The sequence below is a fragment of the Callithrix jacchus genome, chromosome 10 (genome assembly GCF_049354715.1).
Source record: "Callithrix jacchus isolate 240 chromosome 10, calJac240_pri, whole genome shotgun sequence".
NCBI lineage: Eukaryota > Metazoa > Chordata > Mammalia > Primates > Cebidae > Callithrix > Callithrix jacchus.
Genome location: NC_133511.1, coordinates 7,522,553 through 7,549,425, shown reverse-complemented (window position 1 = coordinate 7,549,425; position 26,873 = coordinate 7,522,553). Strand labels below are relative to the sequence as shown.

Below are 26,873 nucleotides of genomic sequence, written 5' to 3'. Positions count from 1 at the left end.
CAAAAACAAAGGCAACTGAAATAAATTCACCTATAATTGGAAGCCTATTACTTACATATATATCTCTCTATATATTTTTGAGATGGAGTCTCATTCTGTTGCTCAGGTTGGAAGGCAATGGTGCTATCTTGGCTCACTACAACCTCCACTTCCTGGGTTCAGTGATTATCCTGCCTCAACCTCCCAAATAGTTGAGATTACAGGTGCCCACCACCAAGACCAGGTAATTTTTTTTTTTTTTTTTTAGAAGAGATAAAGTTTCACCATGTTGGCCAGGCTGGTCTTGAACTCCAGACCTCAAGTGATCTGCCCACCTTGGCCTCCCGAAGTGCTGGTATTACAGATGTGAGCCACCATGCCCAGCCAACCTATTACTTTTAATTGCAAAAACCACAGTTACTTTTGTACCAACCTAATACTTCCGTCCCAGCCTGGTAGCCGAAACAGACATTTCTGCATGAGATTGGAATTTGAGTTTGTATAGTATACATGGCTGTAAATAGGTGGGAATCCAAAGGCAAGATTATAGTGGATGGTTTGGTTTGAGGACAGATAACTGGTGAGGCCAAATATTGGAGAAACCCTTCGCTGAGGATGAACTCTCAAACCAAAAGAATACAAGGAAGCTTAGCATTGTGAAAAATAGTCAATAGAATCTATAAGAAAATTCACAGCCAAGGAAAGAGGACTAACAGAATAATCTGAAAGGGGCATAAAGTTTAAAACTGTCAACCTCCCCAAAATAAAAAAACAAGGGGACATGAAGTTTAAAACTGTCAACCTCTCTGCAAAAAAAGCCCCTCAAAAGTGAAATTACTATCCATAAAACAAGACTAATTATTTATAAAAGCAGAAGAGGAAGATGTGAAAAAAACTATTGAAAATAAAATATAGTCACAAAATTAAAAAATATAATGGGTGGGCTAAATAGTCATTTTAAAAGAGTCAAAGAGAAGATGAATTAGCAGATAGAACAGAAGAAATTTCTCGGAATGTAAAGATAAATAAAGATGTGAAGAATGAAAAAGAATTTGGGAAATATGGAAGAGAGAATGAGGTACAAAGCCATATAAGTAAGTCAAAGTCTTAGAAGCCACTAGCAAGAAAGGACGGATGTCTACAATGGTACATTAATCACACCAGCAGCAGACTTCACCACGGAAACGAAAGCCAGACGGCAATGGAGCCATTGCTTCAAAGTAGCAAGGGGAAGTAAGTGTGAACAAAATCTAATAGTCAGAACAATTATCAGTTCAGAGAGAAGTCTCAAGAAAGCACATCTTCAAGTATATGAGGAATAAAAAGGCTCACTACCGACTCTTAATGAAGGAATTATTAAAAGATGAACTTTGGCAAGAACAAAAGTGAACTCAGAAGGAAGAAGCAGGATTCGAGAATCCTGCGTGTGACAATAATTGCAAAAGTATCTCAATAAATAAGGGTTGATTGTATAAATAATGACAATCTTTATTGTCATTATTTTTTTTTAATTAACAGACTTTATTTTTAGGGCAATTTTAGGTTTATAGGTAAGTTGAACAGATAATACAGAGTTGTCATATACCCCTTCTCCCCAGAGTTTCCCCTATAGTTAACATCTTAAGTGTGACACATTTGCTCTTCCATATAGACTCAAAGGAGCAGAAAAATGAAGAGACAAATCAAAAGAGTAACAATAACAACAAAACCAGCTTTGTGAGACCAGACAGAAAAGAAAAAGAAGAACAGTGTGGCAAATAGAAAACACAAAATAAGATGTTAGAAATGTTTCAGAACAATCAAATAAATACCGAGAGGCTGAACCTACTTATGTGAATATAAACACTAAGATTGAATCTTAAAAATTTGGATATGTGCAACTTAGATACTCATAAAAGTAAACCATATAGATACATAAGCAGAATCTGTAAAAATAAATAAAAGTAAACCATATAGAATGTCAAAAAATAAAGGGATTTAAAAATTACCAGGTGAATATTAATCAAAAGACAGCTAGTGCAGCATTATTTAAACAAGATAATATAGAATACAATAAAAAATATTGAGTAACAAGAAAAAATATTCTTAAATAGGAAAAAAATCTCACCAGAAATGTGGAAATAGAACAGGAAAGGCTCAAATATATAAATTAAAATATTCCAAATTACAAGGAAAACATATAAATCCACAGTTACTTTGGTAGCATTTAATATGCCTTACTCAGAAATAGATCAACCAAGCAGATAAAAATTAGTAAAGATATTGTAGATTTGAGAACTATGAATAGCAAATTTGCTTTAATGGATATGCACTAAATCTTAGTCTTGATAATCAGAGAACACACATTTTTTTCAAGTACACAGAGACCATTTACATGAATTTATGACATATTATGCCCAAATACAGTTTCATAGAACTAAGAATTCATACCAACTAGAACACATTCTTGGCAAATGATTGAATAATGATTGATTAATTTAAAAGAACCAAAATACTTATATATTTGAAATGAAACTAAAAAAAGCCAAAAAGACTTCCTTGTAAATAATTTGTGGTTAGAAAGGAAGTCCAAATAAGATATAATATTTATCTTGTGTGATAATGATGGATAGAATTTAAAATTTTTTTAAAAAAGAAAAAGATATAATATTTAAAGGTGACATACCAAGAGTGCTATCACACTGAAACATACAGAGAGCAGCGAAATTAGAAGGAAGTTTATAACTTCAAGTGCATATACTTGGAAAAGAAAAATAAAGAAAAAACTGTGGTATTTAAATAAAGAAACTAGAAACAGGACAGAATAAACCCAAAGAAAATAGAAGGAAGTAAAGGATAAATGTAAAAAGAGGAACTAATTAAATAGAAAACAAATTAATAAACAGCAAGACTTATTAAGAAGGAAATAAAAAAAGAAAGGAAAATGAAATAATATTAGGAAGAAAAAGACTTAGAAACAATGACATCCATTAGCCACAAACCCCCTAGTATCCAGATGGTGCTCTTTAAATGCCATTTCTCATTGAAAGGAATCAGGGGTCCTTTGCAAAATGGATGATTTCTGGAAGGAATCATTTCAAAAGGAGGACATAAAACCATCTTTAAGGGGCCACTGGCCTGAGATGGAACGAATTTGAACAGCAGAAAGAATTAATCATTGATTATTGATTAAAACATCAGGAATAAAAGTCCTCCAGTTCATAAAGATATTAAGAAATCCTCACCGGTAACTACCGGAGGTGAATGGGACATCAACGCATTAATATGAAAATTGGTATGCAAAGGGAAGAGTAAAGCGCTCATTCTGCCTTCCTATCTGAACTATATTTTCGGGACAATCAAGTAGATTTGATGAAGGGAAGTGCTGTAAGGAAGAATTTCTGTGACTATATGTAGGTCTATTACCTTTGTAGATCTCATTAATGTCACCCGTTTGCAATGCCCACTAAATAATAGATCAGGGCAACAATTATTAAAGGCTTCTAAAACTATCAGAACTTGCTGATCAGTCTTAGCAACACTATAACTTAGAAAGTCAGACATCAGCTGCCTCACAATCTTATGTACTAAGTAGTTTGCAGCACCAACTACGAAGTATTCTTGCTAAAAAAAAAAAAAAAGAACCTGAATCTAATCACCAGTTTAGATGCACTTAGATCTAACTAGCATTTTGTGGAAACTACAGAAGATACAGGAGCAAGTTAAAATACCACAGAGAAGCGGTGCCTCCAGTTCAGAAAGTGGACATCATACAGGATAGGGATATATTTCTCTGACGAATCAATACCATGAATCAATATCAAGAGAGGAAACTGTTAGAAAATAGACTTATTAACTAAATATACCATATGGACTTCGGATCCCAGTTTGGACGAACGAACAGTAGAAAGACATTTTTGAGACAATCGGGGAAATTTTAACATAGATTGGCTGTTAAATAGAATTTAGGAATTATTATTACTTTTGTTATATACGATGATGGTGTGTTGCTTCTGTTAAAAAAGCGTTATCGGTTAAAGACGCACATGAAATGATCATGAATTCTGGGATTTCCACAGTAACACTCCAGAAGAAATAATGACAGAAGGAAAGAAAGAAAAGGAAGAGAAAAAGAAAGAGAAAGAAAAAGCAAAGTGAGGGGAACAAGAATAAGTGTAACAATACAGGCAAAATTTTAATAATTGTTGAAACTTAGGGTGCATTATATTATTTCTTCTATCTGTGTGTGTTTAAAGTTTTATTATAAAAAGTTTTAAAATGAGGGAGCATAAAACATGTAAGAGAAAAACGGAAAGTTTAGGAGAATCCAATAAAAAGTGATATTAATAAAAGTACAAAAAAATTAAATGGAAAATTTTCTAATAATATAATAAATTGCCAAAACTAACTTGAGAATAAATAGAAAATCTAATAAATAGAACCTATAACCATAAAAATATCATGAAATTAGCAGTCAGACATCTCCTCTGACACCCCAAAAAGGTTACTAGGCTCATAGTTTAATGGGTTACTTGCAGCAAACCTTCGGAAGAAAAAGTAGAGGTGATACAGTTAGTCCTTGAAGAACATGGCTTTGAATTGTGTGGGTTCACTGGCGTATGATTTTTCGTCCACCTCCGCCACTCCTGTGACAGCAAGACCAAGCTTTCCTCATCCTCGTCCTCCTCAGCCTACTCAATGTGAAGAAGAAAAGGAGGAAGACCTTTATGATGACCCACTTCCACTTAATGAATGGTAAATATATTTTCTCTTATGATTTTTAAATCACATTTTCTTTTTCCTAGATTATTATAAGAATGCAGTATGTAGTAACATACAAAATATGTGTTAACTTGTTTATAAAACAGACTGTTTATGTTATGGGTAAGGCTTCTGGTAATTATGGGTAAGGCATATTTATGGTAGTTATGGGTAAGGCTGTTAGTAGTTAAGTTTTGGGGAACTCAGAAGTTATAGATAATTTTTCTTTTTTTTTTTTTGAGACTGAGTTACGCTTTTGTTACCCAGGCTGGAGTGCAATGGCATGATCTCGGCTCACTGCAACCTCCGCCTCCTGGGTTCAAGCAATTCTCCTGCCTCAGCCTCCCAAGTAGCTGGGACTACAGGCACGCACCACCGTGCCCAGCTAATTTTTGTATTTTTAGTAGAGACAGGGTTTCACCTCATTGACCAGGATGGTCTCGATCTCTTGACCTCGTGATCCACCCACCTCGGCCTGCTGAAGTGCTGGGATTATAGGCGTGAGCCACTGCGCCCAGCCCAATAGATAATCTTTCAACTGTGCGGGTGCTTGGTGCTCCTCATCCCTTATTGTTCAAGCATCAACTGTACCTATTTTACACATACTGTTTCAGAGAAGAAAGAAAGAGGGAAACCCACTTATCAAATTACCATAATCTGGATGCTATACCTAAAAGAATTAATCATAGGAACGTGAATTATGCTCCAAACTCATATCAGCTGTTTTATCTGTGGAGGTGAGAAGGAGGATAGACATGGGAATGGTGGTTCAATGAGACCTCAGCTAGATTTATAATATTTTAATGCTTTTATTTAAAAAGACACGAAGCAGTATGACAAAGACTGCTTAATTTCATGTGGTAGAAACACTTTATGTTTTACTTTAGTAAATTTTTACATTTTCTCAAAAACAAATCTACAGCAAATCAGTTTGCCGTTCAACTTCAACAGCAGGCAAAACCATCTCTTTAAAGCGTATTATTAATATGAGCCAACCCAATGAACAGCTGTCAGACCTGCTCAGTGGTAGGAAGCCCAGCATGTACTATTTTTAGATCAAGAAATTCTGAGTAGTTCAAGTTACTACAGCTCTTGTAAACATCTCCATCTTTTCTGAGCATAAACTGATGAAAGATTAGAACATTCTACTTTGAAGACATTTATTTGCTGTGATTCTTTAGAGTTGAAGAGGTATTAATGAACCCCTTTATGTTTATGCACGTATTTATTTAACCACTTTTATGGAGTGCCTACTACATATTGTACACTACCTGGCTAGCACTAAGTCTACAGAGGTGAGTGATACAATCCCTATTCATAGGAGAGGGATGAATAAGAAAGTCAGTGCTGTCTGGTGACATCGGTAGGGTATAGGGCTAGGTAGATCTCAGAGCTTCATCCACACTAGCCTAAAGGATCAGGGAAAGTGGCCCTTGAATTACGTACTATTGTCACTCATCAAATAAGGGTGGGAGCCATTGAGGGAAGAAAGCAAGATGCTCTAATTAAAAGGAATGCATGTATCAACAAGGAGACAAAGTCTGAGAAACCAAAGTTTGGAATGGCTGGAGAGGAGGGCAGTGCGTTTAGAAGCCAGACCATCATAGGATCTTGCCTTGGGAACCATGACGTACTGCACTGTCTGTTCCAGGACACTGATGTGGAGGGGCCAGCTTGACTCCGGAGTGTCTCAAGTCCAAGACTTGTCAGTGCACGTCTCACGTACAAATGGAGGTGAAGGAAGTTGATTTGCTCTGGGAATTTAGGCCCCTCCTGAGAGATAATTCATACTAAGAGAAGAAGGGTGACGCCTATTACTCCTATGTATTCCCCAGCTGAACTTCCCCATTAACTCATGTCTCTGTAGACACTGGAGTAAGAACAAGATAGTATTCCTTTAGTATTTGTGGTGGTGAATTTAATGTGTCAACTTGACTGGGCCAAGAGGTGCCCAGATTAAACATTATTTATGGGCACGCCTGTGAGGGTGTTTCTGGAAGAGACTAGCATTTAGTCAGGGACTGAGTAAGAAGACTGCTCTCACCATTGTGGGTGGGCAGCATCCAATGCATTGAGTGCCCAAATGGAGCAAAAAGGTAGAGGAAGAGTGAATTCTCTCTTTTCTTTTGTTTTCTTTCTTTTTTTTTTTTTGAGACGGAGTTTCGCTCTTGTTACCCAGGCTGGAGTGCAGTGGCGTGATCTTGGCTCACCGCAACCTCCGCCTCCTGGGTTCAGGCAATTCTCCTGCCTCAGCCTCCTGAGTAGCTGGGATTACAGGCACGCACCACCACGCCCAGCTAATTTTTGTATTTTTAGTAGAGACGGGGTTTCACCATGTTGACCAGGATGGTCTCGATCTCTTGACCTTGTGATCCGCCCACCTCGGCCTCCCAAAGTGCTGGGATTACAGGCGTGAGCCACCGTGCCCGGCCTCTCTCTTTTCTTGATCTGGAATCTCCATCTTCTCCTGCCCTTGGACGTGGGCGCTCCCTGTTCTTGGTCCTTTGAACTTTGGGCGTACACCCTTGGCTCTCCTGGTTCTCAGACCTTCAGACTCGGACTGAATCACACCACTGACTTTTCTGGTTCTCCAGCTTGCAGATGACATACTGTGGGTCTTAGCCTCCGTAATCATGTGAGCCAATTTCTATAATAAATCTTCTCTTCGGTGGCTCTGTTTATCCTACTGGTTCTGTGTCGCTGAAGAACCCTGACTAATACAGTATTCCTCAACAGGTTGTAACACATGGAAAGAGACACACTTCTCCACCCCTACACCAATTATGCTGCAGAAGTAAGTGTACTTTGGTACCTCCAGTGGTCAAAAGCTTTGAGACTCAGCAGAGGTGGCTGCAGAGAAAGGGTCCCTTGTAGGCGTGGACAGTGCCCAAGGCAAGCAGTGGTGGTGCTTGGCAGATATGATTGTCCATAGAGGAAGTGGCAGGGATGAATGCCTGGTGTATGTGTCAGTTCTCAGAGGGTGTGGTAGGACTGAAGGGTTGACTGTAAATGCCTGATGAGTGCTGTCAACATCTAATTAAAAAAAGGAATAGAATAGGAGGAAAGGAAGAAAGCGTTTGCTGATTGGACTTTTTTTGTTGTTAAGATGGAGTTTCGGCCGGGCATGGTGGCTCACGCCTGTAATCCCAGCACTTTGGGAGGCCGAGGTGGGTGGATCACAAGGTCAAGAGATTGAGACCATCCTGGTCAACAAGGTGAAACCCCGTCTCTACTAAAAATACAAAAAATTAGCTGGACATGGTGACGCGTGCCTGTGATCTCAGCTACTCAGGAGGCTGAGGCAGGAGAATTGCCTGAACCCAGCAGGCGGAGGTTGTGGTGAGCTGAGATCGCGCCATTGCACTCCAGCCTGGGTAACAAGAGCGAAACTCCATCTCAAAAAGAAAAAAAAAGAAAAAAAAGATGGAGTTTTACTCTTGTTGCCCAGGCTGGAGTGCAATGGTATGATCTCAGCTCACTGCAACCTTTGCCTCCCAGGTTCAAGCGGTTCTCCTGCCTTAGCCTCCCAAGTAGCTGGGACTACAGGTGTCTACCACAACACCCAGCTAATTTTTTGTATTTTTAGTAGAGATGAGGTTTCATCACGTTGGCCAGGCTGCTCTTGAGCTCCTGATCTCTGGAGATCCACCTGCCTCAGCCTCCCAAAATGTTGGTATTACAGGCGTGAACTACTGTACCTGGCCCTGGCCTTTTTTTTTGTTTTTTCCTAAGAGACAGGGTTTTGCTATGTTGCTCAGGCTGGCCTTGTACTCCTGGGCTTAGGACATGCTCCTGCCTCAGCCTTCAGAATAGCTGGGATTACAGGCACATACCATCATGTCTGACCTGACTGGAGTTTTTTTGTACAAGAGGTATGCCCCGTGATGACACAGATAGAGTTGGTGGTCTGAGGGGTGTGTGTATTTGGTTTTCTGTTCTACACTGACAAATGGGGTAAGAACCAATGAAACGCAAGTTACATAGGGTAGGCCTGAACCACTTCTCCAAGATAAGCTGCCCAAATTCCGAGAATACTAGCCCCTGGCAACTCCACATCCTCTCTCACTGTAAAAGTGTAAAAGGTTAGGTTACTCCCCACCCTGTGGAGCATGTGTCTGATTGCCTTCTGAGATGGCACTTCCCTAATCCAAAAGGAAACCTATCCTGGAGCTTACATCCAGCTAATCTTCCTCCACATGGCTGCAAACAGGCAGTCCAGTTTTCTCGTTACTTACACAGAGAGCAGAGACAGATGTTCATGATTCTTCAGGACTCTGTTCTCCCTGCTGTAACAGCCAAAAGCTAAAGCCAAATGAACCTGTTCACAGAGAACAAGCGGTTTTATCTGATCCTTATTATTCTTGCTGTAACTGCAATTGTGGTATTCGGAGTGATTCCCAAAAGAGATTCAGTGAAAATACCCTTGATCAAATTCACAAAGGAACAGCATGTTTCAAGTGGGCGTGTCTGGCTGGAATCTCCCTGAACGGTTCAGTAACAGCACATCAGAAGACTGCTGAATTCTTATTTCCCGTCCAAAAAATAACGAAGTCAATCTGAAATCTGGAAGTGTTCTGAGAGCAGATGGTATTAGCCCAGTAGTAAACAGATTTTTGGCTGCTTCTTTTTTCCCCCACCCGGTAACTATGTTTAATGTGCTAGGAGAAAACCATTTGTTTACAGAATCTTATTATAGAGCAGAAATATACTTGTTCCAGAGAAGAGGAGTTTAAATGGTTCCAAGTCAAATGATGCTAACAGGTGTCACCTGACCAATCCAGGACTTAAAATGGGTTATTATAAATAGGAGTAACACATATTTTTTTGGCTCTTTCTCCCACCTATTATGCAAGGCTGCATTCAGCTGTAATGTTCCTCCTGATTATTTCCAGCAACTTCGGGGTGGCTCACGTGTGCTCATGAACAAGTACTGTCACCTATCACATACAGCCTGTCATTTTCTTGCTCCTGAGCTCTTCTCTGGCTCTTCGTGCTGCTGTCTGCTGCTGAGGCCTGCAGAGATTAGTATAAATGGCAGGTGAGTAATTATTGGATAGTCTTGCTGCTTCTGCCAGGGTCCGTGACACTTCCATTGAAGGAGATGACCTCGCTGGTTCCGTGGATATGCTGAGCTCTGCGAGACGACCCTTGCAGGGAGAATCTCTGTCTCCCCTTCAGGGTTACACGCTGTTGCAGTCAATTGTTAAAGAGCAAACAGTTACTGAGCTTTTGCCCATAGCCCTCTCCCCTACCCGGCCATGCTCTAGGGAAGCAGAATGGGTAGAATGTGAGTGTGGCGGCTATGAGAATGAGCCTCTCAGAACTGACTGCACCGTAATGGAGGTGGGCTTCCCACAGGCTGCTCCCAGTCCGTGACTGAGCATGGGAGGAACACTAAGGCTGACTTATCCCTGGGACACGGGACACCTGTAACAGGAAACTTTGATTTGAGGTTGCCTGATGGCCTTTCAGACTTTGCTTAGCACCGCAGTCTAAGATGCTGCTGCCCCGTCTTCCTGTCTCCGTTCCCTCTTTCCTCTTAGGGTCAGACCTGGGATTGCCGTTTGATGACTGTCTCAGTTTCCCCACTCCCTCCTCTTTTGTCTCAGTCATTTCCCCTAATACGTTTTTCTTTTTTGAAAAAAAATTTATTATGTTTTACTTTTATTATTATTTTTTAAAATTATGCTTCAAGTTCTGGGATACATGTGCAGAATGTGCAGATTTGTTACATAGGAACACAAGTGCCATGGTGGTTTGCTGCACCCACCAACCCGTCATCTACATTAGGTATTTCTCTTAATGCTGTCCCTCCCCTAGCACCACACCCCGAAACAGGCCCCAGTGTGTGATGTTCCCCTCCATGTGTCCATCTTGGCATCTGCTTCTCATGGGACTGAACACAGGGAAAGTGTATCCCCTGCTATGAAAGCATAGTATATTCTCCCTGTTGCTGACCCTTGTGTATCTTTTTTTTTTTTTTTTGAGACAGAGTCTTGCTCTGTCACCCAGGCTGGAGTGCAGTGGCGCCACCTTGGCTTACTGCAACCTCTGCCTCCTGGGTTCAAGCATTTCTCCTGCCTCAGCCTCCCAAGTAGTTGGGACTACAGGTGTGTACCACCACGCCTGGCTGATTTTTTTGTTTTGTTTTGTATTTTTAGTAGAGGTGGGATTTCACCACATTGACCAGGCTGGTCTGGAATGCCTGACTTTAGACGATCTGCCCACCTTGGCCTCTCGAAGTTCTGGGATTACAGGTGTGAGCCACCACACCTGGCCCCATGTGTGATTCATTTCTTGATTTTTGATTCATTTCCCTTCACAGGAGTTTCTCTCCTGGGATGCTCTGAGGTCCATGTATGAACAGCTGTGATGCTGACCTTGACTTCCCCACTAATGTCTGCCATGCTTAGACACGCCTGGATGTCAGCAGGGATGTGAAGTGATGGAGGCTCAACCTGCTCCTGCTATGCAGTTTGGAGCATCTACTCTGCTTCTTCACTGGTTCGGGGCACAGCTACACAGACAAACAAAAATTACAACAATTGTGCCTTTGAATTTCAAATTTAGTTAGTGAGACAAAAATCACATGTGCCACAAGTGGATAATGACACAGGTAATAATCATCTATATTTTCAACACGGATTTATTGATCACCTGCCAGGGTTCAGTGTGAAACCAGAAGCTAAATTTTAGGGCATTCTTTTTTAGAATAGGGCATTGCAGAGGTCTCTGAACCGGGGAAAAGCGGTCTCCTAATGTGGAAAAACAGACAAACAAAGCACACTTTTAATTTCTCTTGCTTCGTGCCTCATATTCTATTTATTTATTTTTTGAGACGGAGTCTCGCTCTGTCACCAGGCTGGAGTACAGCGGTGCTATCTCGGCTCACGGCAACTTCTGCCTCCAGGGTTCAAGCGATTCTTGTGCCTCGGCCTCCTGAGTGACTCAGACTACAGGCACCTGCCACTATGCCTGGCTAATTTTTGTATTTTGTGTAGAGATGGGGTTTCACCATGTTGGCAAGACTGATCTCAAAACCCTGACTGCAAGTGATCCGCCTGCCTCAGCCTCCCAAAGTGCTTGGATTACAGGTGTGAGCCACTGCACCTGGCCTCGTATTTTAAAATGTTTATGTTAGTGTGCTGTAAACATGCATGATAAATTAGTACAATCGCACCTGCATATAGTCTGTTAAGACACATACATTTTCTGTCAGTGATTGTGGTAAACTTTTTTATCCATAAAGGCGCACAATCAAAAGGAGGTGAAGGCTCCTCGGCTAGAGGATGCTTTTGTGTAGTGGTTAGAGCTCGGGACTGGGTCCAAAGGCTTTAAATCTCAGCTCTACACTTACACACTCTTCCACTTGTCAAGGCACCGCCTCTCTGGGCCGAGTTTTCTCCTCCGTGGAAAAGGAATGTTGTACCCCCCTCACAGAGTTGCTGAAGGAATTGAATAAGATGATGCATGTTTAGTAAGTGCTAGTTGACATGTTGTGGTTAGTGTTATCATTTTCGCCCTAAGTCGCTTTTTTCTCTTTCTGAGGCTCAATCAAGTCTTCTGCTTGGTCGTTTGTGAGTTTGCTTCATGTTCAGTACCACCCCCAAGCTTTGTACCAAGTTGCTTTGCCGTCTTTTCCTCTCAGGAGAAAGAGATCTCTCCCACCGTGGGACTCCTAATGTCTTTCCTGATGCCATTCTTTCACACTGTCTTGTATCCTAATTGTTTTTGCCCTTTTCATTTTATTTTATTTTTTTGAGATGGATTTTCACTTTGTGGCCCAGGCTGGAGTGCAGTGGTTCAATCTCAGCTCACTGCAACCTCTGCCTCCCAGGTTTAAGCAATTCTCCTTCCTCAGTCTCCTAAGTAGCTGGGATTACAGGTGCACACCACCGTGCCTGGCTAAGTTTTGTATTTTAGTAGAGATGGGGTTTCACGATGTTGGCCAGGCTGGTCTTGAACTCCTGACCTCAAGCGATCCACCAGCCTTGACCTCTCAAAGTGCTGGAAATACAGGCATGAGCACTGTGCCCAGCTGCCTCTTTCTTTTTAATTTTTAAAATTATATTGTAAATTGACAATTGGTGGTTGTATATATTCATAGGGTACCAAATGTGGAATAATTAAATCAAGCTAATTAACATATCCATTACATCAAATACTTCCCGTTTTTCATGGTGAGAACATTTGAATTTACTGCTAGGGATTTGGAAATGTACAATACACCATTGTTAACTATACTCACCATCTTGTGCAATAGGCCTAAACTATATTTATTCTTCCTGAGACCTTGTATCACCATCATCTTCCCATTCACGCCAGTCCCCAGCCTCTGTAGCCATCATTCTGCTCTCTGCTTCTAAGAGTCTGATTGTTCCAGATTCCACATATAAGTAAGAACATGCGGTACTTGTTGCGGCTGGCTTATTTCCCTTAGCATCATGTTCTCCAACATCTTCCTTCTTGACTAAGGCTGAATAGTGAGTATTCCATTGTGTATATCCATTCATCTGTGGATGGACACTGAGGTTGACTCCATCACTGGGCTACTGCGAATAGTGTCTACTTTTCTTAACCTCCTTCTTTTGGGGCCAGCAGCCCTGCTCTGTGTCGTTATTACTTCCTGTGTGACTGGAACAATGCTGTGTATGTAGTAGAGTTCACTTCATACCAGTTGAAAGACTGCAGAAGGAACGGCACAGGACGACTTGGCCTTCTGCTGTACATCCCCTCTGCTCTGTAGTGGCAGCACCTGGGCAGCATCTGAGGGACACACAGATGGCAGGAGAGAGAGTGAGTCAAGGAGGGAGGCCGAGCTTGCTTCGACTCCACGCGCTCCATTCACCGCCTGGGCTAAAGTCAGTCCTTATATCAGTGCATGTTTCACAGGATTTTTCCATGAAGTGACACTCAGCCCATTCTCCTTTGGTCACAAATGAAAAGAGAACCTTTGTACTTGTCCAAGAGAAAGGAGTTCCTCCTTGTCATTTATTTACTGACTTTTAATTGTTAGGGTGGAAAAAAACCCCACACGGCTAGCATGGTTTAGCTTCCGGCCCGGCAGGCTCCGTGCTTGTTTTCACACACATCAGTGTAGCATCAAATCTTAGTGATGGAAAGAAACAGTTTGGTCTGACGTACATCATCAACTGGGCCTTGACCATGAATCGTTGAGGGTTGTTAGTATTCCCATATTATAGATGGGGACACCGAGGTTCAGAAAGGATAGATAATTAATGTTACTCCGTAAGTGGAAAATTCAGAAGATGAACACAGGCCTTTGTGACCGCAGAGTCTGTGTGCTTTCCACTTTCCCACAGACGGCTTGGGCTAAACTGTTTGAATTAGCAGTACTGTGTACACTTGCCCGTGGCCACTTCAGCTCCTTCATGACTCTTGCATGGGCTTTCCCTGTGGCCAGAAGAGCAGGGCTTGTATGATGATTGTGGCAATAGTGACATGGAGAAAACGTCAAGAAGTAGGATTTTCTTTTCTCTCTGGGCATGCACTCACTCAGGTGTCTGGGAAAGTGAGGGAGAATCGCAGAAAGCTGCTGCTGTCTTTCCCCAACTCCATGACCAGCTGGACGTGAAGACGGCAAAATGAGAAGGCCACGTAATGATCAGGCTGGTTACTGCGATGTGCTAGGAGCTTATCGCCTTCATCAAGGCCTTGGTGACATCTCCCATCATGTTGCAGGCTTGTAGAATTCTAGGACTGACATAGATCTTCACTTTTCAGTCCTCAGAGCAAAAAGGTTGGTGGAAATGGGGAGTACATGAAACGAGCTAGTTTAGCACCTAATCAGGCACAAGAGCTCAGCACTGATTCTCAAAGGAAGTCATTTTTACACCTGAGGATGTAGAGGGTGATGGCACTAGGGAGATAAATACCAATTAGAGATTCAATGCCAGGGCCAATGTGAATGTTGTTTTCTTAACGTTTCTGGCCATTGGCTAAGTTGTAGATTCACAGGCAGAGAAATAACGGGAAGGTTATTTAGACTGTCTTCCTGCCAATGGGCAGAGAAGTATCTTGAAAGGAAGTAGGTATGAAATGAATGCTGCTAAGTCGTGGGAACTGCTCTCAGGAACTAAAGTATTAGCAGAATTAAGTAATGTTAGTTACAAAGGATGAATTTGCTTTGGTACTGATGTCTGAAATCTTGTCATTCTCAACTTCTTAAATCAGAAACAATAATGTTGATTTTTAAAAAATAATGTTGATTGTATTTTTATTTTTATTTTATTTCGGCTCCTTGCAGGGAACAGTTATTTTTATTTTTTATTTATTTATTTTGAGACGGAGTTTCACTCTTGTTACTCAGGCTAAAGTGCAATGGCGTGATCTCGGCTCACCACAACCTCCGCCTCCTGGGTTCAGGCAATTCTCCTGCCTCAGCCTCCCGAGTAGCTGGGATTACAGGCACGCACCACCGTGCCCAGCTAATATTCTGTATTTTTAGTAGAGACGGGGTTTCACCATGTTGACCAGGATGGTCTCGATCTCTTGACCTGGTTATCCACCCGCCTCGGCCTCCCAAAGTGCTGGGATTACAGGCGTGAGCCACCGCGCCCGGCCTTTTTTAATTTTTATTTTTTTATTATTTTTTTAGCAGACCTGCAGATCCTGAGGATGAAATCCTCCCTTCACCTTTGAATAGTCGTCGGGTGATCTGGGGCAGCTTGCATGCATTTCTGGAGAGGGTAAGGCTAAACTAGGGACAACTAGATTCCAAGTGACATCACAGAGGAAACCACTCATTTTCTGAAGCTTCTGAAGTCTGGGGATTTGTCAAGGCACTGGGCACAGTAGTCCTTGGTACAGCATTAGACATGCTTAAATGAAGCAAACCGGACTGACCCATCCATTCGGTCAAATAAGAAGTGGAATTTTTCTTCTAAGTTACTTTGAAATTGACCTATTCAACCAAATGACAGCATTGGAGAGCTGTTTGGCGATATGTTAACATTTCCCGATTGTATAGTAAATACTGCAGAGCTAATTCACGCTCTGACGTGTACAAAGGAAGTGCTTCTCCCGTGAACCTAATGCCACACATGATATACATAAGTCATTTGATTCCAAATGAATTAAGAAAGATAAAAGTTTTTCAAGTATAAGATTTCTTTACCAAAAATATCCTGGGAATTTGAGATGGTGCCTCTGCAGCCTCAAACATGAATACAAAGTAACGTAGGCCGGGCTCAGTGGCTCACACCTGTAATCCCAGCATTTTGGGAGGCTGAGGCGGGTGCATCACCTGAAGTCAGGAGTCTGAGACCAACCTGGACAACATGGTGAAGCTCTGCCTCTACTGAAAATACAAAAACTAGCCAGGCGTGGTGGTGCATACCTGTAATCACAGCTACTCCAGAGGCTGAGGCAGGAGAATCACTTGAACTTGGGTGGTGGAGGTTGCAGTGAGCCGAGATCATGCCACACTGCACTCCAGCCTGGGTGACAAGAGTGAAACTCTGTCTCAAAAAAAAAAAAAAAAAAAGGAATGTAATTTTTTTCCTTTGGGTGGTGAGATTAAACATAATTTAAAAATTTTAAGTACTTTAATATATTTTCACAGGTCCTAAAATAAATATATAACTTTTTAACTCGAAAAAAAAATAATTTTAAGTGGTTACAAAAAGGGACAGGTGTGGCTTGGTAACTAGGAAAACATTCCCAGCCTGGGAAACAGTCCGGGGAGACCTTGGAGACAGAAGACAGAACTCTGACTACATTCAGGGACTTTGCCAGATGGCAGCAGATAACTGCCGATGTTCGATTGCACTAAAATTACTATACACTGTCACTTCAGCAAGCTCTCTTTTCACAAGACAAGTGGCACAGAATGTTGTATGAAGATTACCCATCGCTGAGCTTATGTTAAAATGAGGAAACGAAATGGAAAGTATTCTTTTGCTAATGTCTCTGGGCTATGAGGAATGGAGGGAAAGGTTTGACTATAAGCACAACTATAATAGAGAATTTTGTTTGTTTATGCCTTCTGGGAAGCATTATTTTGATTGACCCTAATTGGGAATTCGGGGGCGGGGGGACTTCATCTATTATCTGTAAAGAAAGGGTCTGCTGAGTAAACACAGTTGCTAGGGTCATGTTTAAAGTACTTAACTGATCTGCTTTCAAGTCTAATTAAACACTTCAGGGGCTCCACTTACCTCCAAGCATGTGCTATGTTGGTTACAAACTCATCTTAGTCTAATTTTAGTCAGTGTTTATATTAGAAACTTATATAATACTTTTCTGTCTTTCAGATACATTTTATAATTCATATTTTTCACTAATTTTACCCAATTCTCCTACCACCCTCAATCTATCCAAATAACTGAGTTGAACTGTGTGAGTTTACTGCTCTATTAATTTATTGGCAGAGACATATAAATCATGACTTCCTCTGCTGTTTCTGAGGAAACTGCAGATTCACGTGTGCACTTGAATCTTGAAACTTTCCAGCTATGCACAGCTTAGCTGGAAAGTTATGTGGAGCAGGTGACTGAGGGGATAGCTTTCACTGCTTGGACTAAAGTCAATTTTGAAGGAGCTAAAGATGCCTATTGAATTCTGGAGTGTGTGTGTGTGTGTGTGTGTGTGTGTGTATGTGTGTGTGTGTGTAGAAGGCAGCAGACTCTTTACATTTCAAATAACTAAAGATATGGTTGGTAAAATGAAGTCACGTTTTTACACCTCACATGCCTTCAAGGGAGAGCAGTAAATGCAGCATCCATTGGTTAAAATTAGTCTATCACTCTTGGTTTATGATGTTTTAAAGACTTGTTAAAGATATTCATGAAGATGTAAAAGATACATTTAAAACCCACATCAATTGCACTAAAAGTCAGCTGGAAATAGAAGGGTTTTAAATCCTGGTGGTGGCAAATTGGCAGCAAAGGAACAGTCTTAGTCAACATATTTCCATGTCCCCCTGAACACAAATAGCCTTGAACCTTCGGAGGGTGTTCCTCTGAGATGTTTCATCAGTGACATCACAGCGATTGCCAGTTCCCTGGGACTACTTTAGGTGCTGCCCAGAGTCCAGGAGTCCAGACAGCCCGGGAGGGGAGAAGCAGTTGGAGCTCAAGTTGGAGACAGCGAGGAGAAACCTGCCATAGTCAGGGGGTCTTTGATCCTCTTCAGGTAACTGCAGGATTTTTATGCTTAGCATACAGTGCGCGTGTGTGTGTGTGTGTGTGTGTGTGTGTGTGTGTGTGTGTGTGTACAAGCTGCAAATGAGAAAGTCAGAAGAATGTTTACATTTCTTAATGAAATAGGCAATGCCCGTTGTATACAGTGTGCCTTTAGATATAAAGTGAATACTATTGATTTCTGCCTTCTTTTCTTCTCCTAAGCTTATGCATTTTCTCCCTTCCTAGTAAAATTTTTTTTGTATTATAGAAGAAGGTCTTCTATCTTCTCTAAGTCTCCATTCAAAGAAAGCCAGTGTCAAACTTCCTGCACAATTTATTCAGAGCTTTTTTTGGTTTTAGTTCATCCATTTCCAACCACTGGATCATATGGCTTGACCTTGACTTCTGGGAAGGTTTAAAACGAACCCGAAGCGTCTCTGTGGGTTAACAGCAGAAAAACAGAACGTGGCTGATCTGAATTTCTGCCTAACTTTGGTTCATTCTTCCTAAAGTGTATAAATGTGTGTGAAAGGAATGTTCACACCACACCTTACAGTTAGCATATGTGTTGACTGAATTGAATTCACTAGAAATTCTCACCTTAACTCTTTACATTTTATTCATCTAAAATCACATAAAGCAACAACTATTCAAGGTCACCATTAAAGTGCAAAACATAGTAAGAGGTCAAGCCCAGGAAAGAAGGGCGATAGGTAGCTTACTCATTCAGAGATGACTGAAAAAAATGTAAAGCGTGCATAAACACATACAGTGAAAACAATAACTAAAAGGCAACATTGTATAATTATCATCCAGGTCAAGAAACAGATCATCGGCAGCACCTGGAAGCCCATTCCTGATCAACCCCCATTCTGCCCTTCTGCCCCAAGATGCTGAGATCATCTTGCTCCTGTTTTTCTTTACAGTTATACCATCTATACCTGCATTCCTAAACACGATGATTAACCTCCGTATTTTTGACTTTCTATAAATGGAGTCATATTCTATGGTTTCTTTTGTAAATTCTTTTACCCAACAATCATATTTGCGAGATCTACCCATCTTGGGTATAGCTATAGTTCACGTTTTCTTTGCTTTATAAAATTCAAATGTATGAATAAACCACAATCTATCATCCATTCTGCTGCTGATAAACATCGGAGTTGTTTCTAGTTTGGAGTTATTGTGATAATATTGCTTTGAGCCTCTTTGTTTATGTATCCTGGCACACACGTCCTTGTGTGTCTTAGGGGAGAAGTGAAATGCTAGGTATTAGAGAATGAACATTTTAAAATTAATTCTAAGAAAGGCAAATTGTTTTCCAAAGTGGTAGAAAATGCATGCTAATTTTGTTTAGCCAGGCCAGTTCATTGCAGTGATAATTCACTCATGTCCTAACTCCTAGGAAGTGGCCACAATGCTAACTAGTGCCAGTCTGCCAATTCTAGCTTTGCCTCTAACTTGCTATCTGTCATTACACAAACAACTTAATCTCCTCTAAGTCAGTTTCTCAGCTGTAATCTTGAGAAAGATAAAAATTGCAATAACACTTGCCTGAGTTGTTGTGAAGGTAACACAAACAGAGCTGTGGAACAGCTTTCGATAGCATTTTTCTCATTGCCTGAGTATATCCTATTGGACCTGGATATACTCAGGAAAACTCCTGTTGGCCTGTCCATGATTCCCTTGACTTAACAGCTTAATTGAATAGGCAGATGGACCGTCGTTCTGCCCCCCTTGAATTGAATTGCTTTGATCACTATAAGCCAGGCTTCATATTTTCTGCATATCTCTGCATTTCCTGAGAACTTACCCAAATAAGTGGACATTTGGACTAGGATTTTATTTCATTGGTAAGTTTATAAGAAAGAGTCTGTCTTCGTTTCTCATTCCTTTCCCTCAAGGCATCTTGGCAAGACTCATTACCTTTCTGTTCTCCTCTGCTCTTTTGTACATTCTCATAAATTATTTTTCCTTAATCCATTCATTTTCTTGTTTACTTGCTCATCCAAGCAAATCTTTGAAAAGATTTGCTATTTTTTCTCCTTTTTATTTTCCTGTAGAGACAGGGTCTTGCTATGTTATTCAGTCTGCTCTTGAACTCCTGGGCTAAAGTGATCCTCCCACCTCAGTCGCCCAAAGTGCTGGGATTAGAGGCACGTGCCACCATGCCTAGCCATTTATAAAGGGTTTCATTGGCAAATTACTATTTCCTTCAATGCTTAGGTCGAAAAGATGGATAAGAATTAAAAGGGAGATGAAACATAAATCTGTCACCATTTGGCTCTATTTTAAACCAAGACTCAACAGTCTACTGATTGGCATCATCTGATTTGAACTTGTATTTTTTATTTATTTATTTTTTTTGAGACAGGGTCTCATTATGTTACCTAGGCTGGTCTTAAACTCCTGGGCTCAAGGAATCCTCCCACCTCAACTTCCCAAGTAGCTGAGACTCCAGGTGCCCTCTGCCAGGCCTGGCTGAACCTGTATGTTATGCCAATTACACAAGATGAAAAAATTATTTGGTTGGTATTTATGCAATTAATAATTTGGTCCATTGATAATATAACCAGTACAGTAATTACAATTAATAATTCAATAATGCTAGATCGTTAAAAATACCACTTAGACCAAAAGCTTGCTAATAAAACTTGCAGCCTCTTGAACCTGCACCTTTAGCAAAAACCAAAACACCTTTTCTCCCTAAACTTTCACGCTACAGTAGACTTTTGTCCTAAATGTCTAAAATATACATATCTAATGATCTAAAATACAGAAATCTCTAATTTCGATTAGACTGCAGACTGTGCCCTTTACACTACCTTGCTGAAGACAGTAATTGGATGAGTACGCTGCATGTGTTCTCAACGTACGGTTTCCTGTGTGAGCAATCTGTACATGCTATAAAGATACCGTCCCTACTCTTGGAAATGCTGACGATCTAGGCACATCCTGGACCTGACTAAAAATAGCTGGCACAAGCCCTTGTTGAAATAGAAGTACCCATGAAGTTAACACTTGCTCTTTGGGCTGAACGCCTGTTATGCGAGGGGCTTTTGGTTGATCCCAGTAGGCTGTGTGCCCAATGCAGGACTTGTCAGAGGCCATCCAGCTGTCTGCTTTCAGCAGAGCTGGATGAAGACCCACAGCAGCCTGAGGCCCAAAGGATCATGGCATCCCACTTACCTACGTAATTCAAAGGAAGAACGATACTAAACCATAACATTTTTCTGTTTTGGTACCTGTGCTTGTTGATACTCTTAAGGAAAGTGTACACATGCATACGCACAGACAGAAACACACACACATAGAAGCTGGAGGAAAAAAATGCAATATTTTGCATTGTATGAAAAGCAGCAATACAATCATCACAGGAAAAAAATCAGGGCAAAAATGATAGTCTTTATGACACCAGGGAGAGAAATAGGGCCCTCTGTATTCATCAGGGCTCTTCAGAGAAACATAACTCATAGAATGTGTTGTGTTGAGTGGGGTGGTGTCTGTTTTTAAGGAATTGGTGTCTATGATTGTAGAAATTCGCATGTCCAAAATCTGCAGGGTGGACTGGTAGGCTGCAGACTCAGGGAGGTCTCCGGTCCAAAGCCAGCCAGGCGGTTACATGTCCCAGATCAAGGTGCTGCCATGGTTGGTTTCTTTTGAGTCCTTTCTTTGGCTGCTCCTCGTCCATCTTCTCCTTGCGTTTTCACATGGTCTTCCCCTCTGTATTTGTCTGTGTCCCAGTCTCTTCTGATAAAGACACTGGTCATATCGGATTAGCGCCCACCCTAATGACCTCATTTTAACTTATTTACTTCTTAAAAGAGCCTATCTCTAAACACAGTTGCATTCTGAGATACTGGGGGTTAGGGATTTGAAATGTAGATTTTTGGGGGACACCTTTTAGCCTATGACACTCTCCTTTTCCACAACACTTTTGTTTCCTTTGGGGAAAGAACGAGCATTGTTACACAGGAATGCTCATTAATCTCCTTGTGTTTTACTTGTTATGTTTTGTTAGGAGGTGAGGACAAGCCAGAGGTCCTTGGTGTGCCTCAGAAGTCTGCCTGAAGTTCTCACCAAGCCACCGTGAGAATGGAGGTGAACACCCGGGAGCTGTTTCTCAACTTCACTATTGTCTTGATTACGGTTATTCTTATGTGGCTCCTCGTGAGGTCCTATCAGTACTGAGAGGCCATGCCTTGGTCCTGGGATTGACTGAGATGCTCCAGAGCTGCCTGCTCGATGCCCTGAGACGCCACTGCTGTCATTGTCATGGGATGCCATTCTCCAACCAAGGGCACCTGTGACCTGCACTCACAATATCTGCTATGCCCTAGTGCTAGGATTGATGATGTTTTCTCTAAAGATGCTGCTCCCAAGGGCTGCCAAGTGTTTGCCAGTGAACGTTAGATTTATTCCCCAACTCTTAACTGAAAATGTGTTAGACGAGCCACAAAGTTAAAATTAAACTGCATTCATGAGGATATAGGATTGTTACAAGCTCCTGATCTGTCTCACCACACATCACTTCAACCCACACGGTCTGCACCAAATTCTAATTCAACCTGCCAGAAGGAATGTGAGAGGAAGTCTTTGTCAGCCCTTATAGCTATCATGTGAATAAAGTTAAGTCAACTTCAAAAACAACTTCTAGAATTTATTTTAGCTTCCATCTGTGATAGAGCATTTGACCCTTGGCTGGGATTGGAGTGACAAGTGCTACTGTATTTCTAGCATTTGAGGCAAGCCAAGATACTCCAAGTGCTGAAGATTTGAAACTAAGTCAACACACTGTGTCATATTTCAAGTAATTCCATTGGTTCAGTGCTCCTCAAACCTTTCCCCTAAACTAGTTTCAAGGTCAGAGGGAGAATAAATCCGTTCTACTAGGGGGTCTGAAGCATAGCCTGAATTGCCTGCTCAAAGTGCAAAATTTCTTTGAAGTCTTGTGTTTTATCTCTAGACTTCATGAGAAATATATTTTCTACCCAGTAATATCTTCATGTTTGTTTTCATATAAATATTTAAAATTATTTACACTAAGTAATGCAAGAACATGAGTCAGGTCCCTAAGAGTAGCATATTCTATTTTGGTTATTGTTATTACACAAACGGAGCTAGTCTTTAATAAATCACAGTTAGAAAAGGAGGAAAGTAGAAAATGCAGATTTATGTATGTTTATAAAATAGACGTTTCTTAAACATGCCAGAACACCCCACGTCAGACAGACCAAATCTGCTGTCTGTGGCGACGCTGAGGTAACCATGGAGAAAGGGAATGCTGTTAAACCTCATCTTACATAGCTGCCTCCATAAAGGCATTTCTTGCCAAGAACTTGACCTGTCACTGAGGCATCGCAATATAGTTCTTAACCTTACCTTCAAAGAAACTCAATTATCTCAGGGGTGATTTTTCAAAATACTGAGGCTGGGTTCTTCTTAGATCCATTAAATAAAAATTCCAGGGGATAGAGCCCAAGTATCTATCTTTTAAAAATATCTCTAGATGATGACATTGTACAGCCAGAGTTGAGAATCACCAATACCAACCCTTGCTTCTCAAAATGCAGCGTGATTGTGAATTACTTGGAAGTCTTACTTCAGTGCAGATTCTAATTCTCTTCCGATTCTGATTCATTCTGGGGTAGGGTCAGAGAGTCTACATTTTGGACAAGCTCCTAAGTTATGCCAGTACTGCCCTTCCAGACTGCTATCCTCGGATTAACACATCAGAATCACTTGGAGGACCTTTAGCAAAACCACCCATGCTTGAGCCCCATTCCTGGGAGTTTCTAATTTATTTGGTGTGCGGTGAACCTGAGTGTTATTTTTTTTTGGAAGAACTCCAGGTGACTCTAATGTGCAGCTAGGATTAAGAATCCTCATGTACTTAAAGAAAAAAAATGTTGCATTTTGAGAGGTTCCTCTCCAAATTGGGAAATAGCAGTGTATAGTCCTCAATGTCTTGTCTGATTTCAGTTAGGCTGTACACGTGGATATGCAAGTGCTAATGATTTAGGCAGCACAGGGACTCATAGGCATGCGGCTCTAGGGCCCTTGGTAGGTGATTATCAGTCCTTCCCCTATCTGCAGAAAACCTACTGTTTGTGTATGTGTTTGAGAAGGTGTGGGGAGGATGGGGGGAGAGTCACAACATTCGCTTCAGACGTTGAACCATCTGGCCTTTCGGTGAAGTTTGAGTGATGGTGCCAACCTTTACAACATACCATTTACTGACCCTGCTGTATGTAAAGCCCTGTGCTAGGCACTTTACATATATCATGCCATTTAGCAGATTTGGGAACTGAGGATCAGGGACCTCACTAACCAGATGTAAGTGGGGAAGCCAAGTGAGAAAAGGATCTTCTTAACCTCTGTGGGGAACTGTGTACAACTCGTGCTTTGTTACAGATCTCTAAACCATTTGATTATGCTTCAGGTTCCACCTTCCCTTTCTTTAGCATTCTAAAACATCAGCCTATTTAGATCCACGTAACAATTGTAGTTCTCGATGTCATTTCTTTTTGCATGTTAATCTTCGCCTCCTTTCATTCTCTAACTTCTGGTGACTGAATCTACTGAGAAGACCCTTTTTTTTTTTTTTTTGAGACGGAGTTTTGCTCTTGTTACCCAGGCTGGAGTGCAATGGCGCGATCTCGGCTCACCGCAACCTCCGCCTCCTGGGTTCAGGCAATTCTCCTGCCTCAGCCTCCTGAGTAGCTGGGATTACAGGCACGCGCCACCATGCCCAGCTAATTTTTTGTATTTTTAGTAGAGACGGGGTTTCACCATGTTGACCAGGATGGTCTCGATCTCTTGACCTCGTGATCCACCTGCCTCGGCCTCCCAAAGTGCTGGGATTACAGGCATGAGCCACCGCGCCCGGTCAAGGACCCATTTTTACACCACATTATGAGCAACCTTTGCAGGGGTAGGACATCCATGAATAACTTTAGTGGTGAGGGTAGGAATTATGTAATGTCTTTCACATTCAGAAGTCCTAGTCATTACTGCTAAATCCCAGTCTGACTCATAAATCTTTATGTACAACCTTCCCTCTGACCTCAAGCCCTGACTTATCACAAAACTCTCTGCATGCCTCAGTGTTGACCCCATCCACTGAAATGCTACCTGATTATCCCAAACAAGATGCTAGTTCTCCTCTAGAACCAGAGCACCGAATCCTAGTTATTAACTGAAGTTCCAGCTCATAGACTTGATCCTACTCTAGCTTTTTTCTCTTGTGTTCATTCATTCATTCAACAAGTACTTATTGTGACACTAGGTGTTGGGCATTTACTTTACACTGGAGATAAAACGGTGAGACAGCCAAGCCCCATTCTTTTTTATTTTTTTTATTTTTTATTGGATGTTAGGTTTTGGGGTACATGAGCAGAGCATGTAAGACAGTTGCGTAGGAACACACATGGCAGTGTGCTTTTCTTTCCTTCTCCCCTTCACCCACATTTGGCATTTCTCCCCAGGCTATCCCTCCCCAGCTCCCCCTCCCACTGGCCCTCCCCTTTTCCCCCCAATAGACCCCAGTGTTTAGTACTCCCCTTTCTGTGTCCATGTGCTCTCATTTTTCATCACCCGCCTATGAGTGAGAATGTGCGGTGTTTCATTTTCTGTTCTTGTTCTTGTGGAGCATACCGTTTAGTCAGGGAGACAGGTATGTAAATAGGTAGTTATAATGGTGTGAAAAGTTCTTTGACAAGATAAGGATAAGGTGCTGCTGGAGGAGATTCCAGAAAGAAGGAACAGCATGAACAAAAAGCCAAACGCTAGAGAGGGTGACAAATTTAGGTGCAGCTGAGGCACACAGTATCTCTGCAGCCACAGGCAGTAGTCATACCACGTAAGAGTAGATCTCACAGTTTTGACCACGTTGCTCTGACTTCCAAGTTGAATCACTTCTGAGATCCTTGCTCGTATGCCTCACGCACTGTAGGGGGCCCTTTGCCACCACCAATTGTTTGAGTCACGTCCATGCTTACACAGAATTTAGACACTGGCCTAGGGCCGTCCTATCCCTTGAATCCACAGCAACCAGATCGGTTCTTCCCATTCACAATCTTGCCCCACTGAGCAGTTCTCTCTCAGGTGCCGTTCTCCTCTTCTTGCCGTAAGTCCTGGGATGCCAAGATCCCAGGAAGTATTGGTATTGAGCTGCCCACTTTACCATACCAACCAACCATGTGAATTTTTCAAAAAAAGATACCTTTCAATGCTGGCTTAAACTTTCCTTCCAGTCTCCTCTAAACTCACTACTAAGGTGTACATCCTCTGGAACTCTCCTTTCTATCTAACTATTCTCTTACATTGAAATACACACACATTTTATTCCTGTCAGTCTCAACACTGTATCTGGTCCCCAACTCCTCTTCCCGGGGCTGCCATATAATTGACTCCATAAGGCATAATAGATTTTCCAGATAATTCATGTCCCAGGCAGTGGCTCTAAGAAAAGAGACCCAAGATACTCCAACCTGAGCAGCATCCATAATCACAGTTGGGGTGAAAATGCCCGCAAAATGGGAGAGCCTCCGTGTTCTCTAATTTAAGTCATATCAAGGGACAGCCCTTTTTTTTACTTCTGCTCTTCCTTTAGCACTTTGCTGTCCCTTGTTCTTCACTGGAACACAGTCTTTCTACCAGTCTTGCCTGCCCCTCAGTCATTCTGGTGCATAATCAGCGCCATTTCTAGATGGCATCCCTGGACCTTTCCTTAGCAGGCTGGGCATGTCTGTCACCACCTTGAAATCTCATTACCCAGAATCCTGTCCGAATGCCTAGAGTATCCCCAGAAAGTAGTTCGTGATGAATTTCACTGGTTCTGTTCCCTTTTCCTCGGAATATGTTACCTATCATTCTTTTAGCAGATCTATTTTATCACTTCCTGTTTTCAGAATGTTTTTTAAAACTTTGGCAGAGAAGACCCTTCTACAGGTAGACAATGTAGCTTCTCTTCTGTTTACCTCTCCCCCATGCCCCACCTCCACTCTC

General features: G+C 41.6%; 1 protein-coding gene across 3 annotated transcripts; it reads left to right on the top strand.

Moving 5' to 3' along the window:
- Window positions 1–9,672: 9,672 nt before the first annotated feature.
- SLN (sarcolipin) lies at window positions 9,673–22,511 on the top strand. 3 transcript variants are annotated; one of them, XR_013523003.1, is made up of 4 exons: window positions 9,673–9,757; window positions 11,045–11,335; window positions 15,338–17,874; window positions 21,886–22,511. XR_013523003.1 is itself a non-coding variant. In XM_035264440.3 (2 exons), exon 2 carries the CDS (start codon window positions 21,960–21,962, stop codon window positions 22,053–22,055), a length of 96 nt encoding a protein of 31 aa, XP_035120331.1. In that variant the 5' UTR covers window positions 9,673–9,757; window positions 21,886–21,959; the 3' UTR covers window positions 22,056–22,511. The 3 variants fall into 3 exon arrangements, 2 of the variants coding, with proteins under 2 accessions (XP_035120331.1, XP_009004972.1); XM_035264440.3 differs by lacking the exons at window positions 11,045–11,335; window positions 15,338–17,874; XM_009006724.5 differs by lacking the exons at window positions 9,673–9,757; window positions 11,045–11,335 and having other exon boundaries at window positions 17,783–17,874.
- The last annotated feature ends 4,362 nt before the right edge of the window (window positions 22,512–26,873 follow it).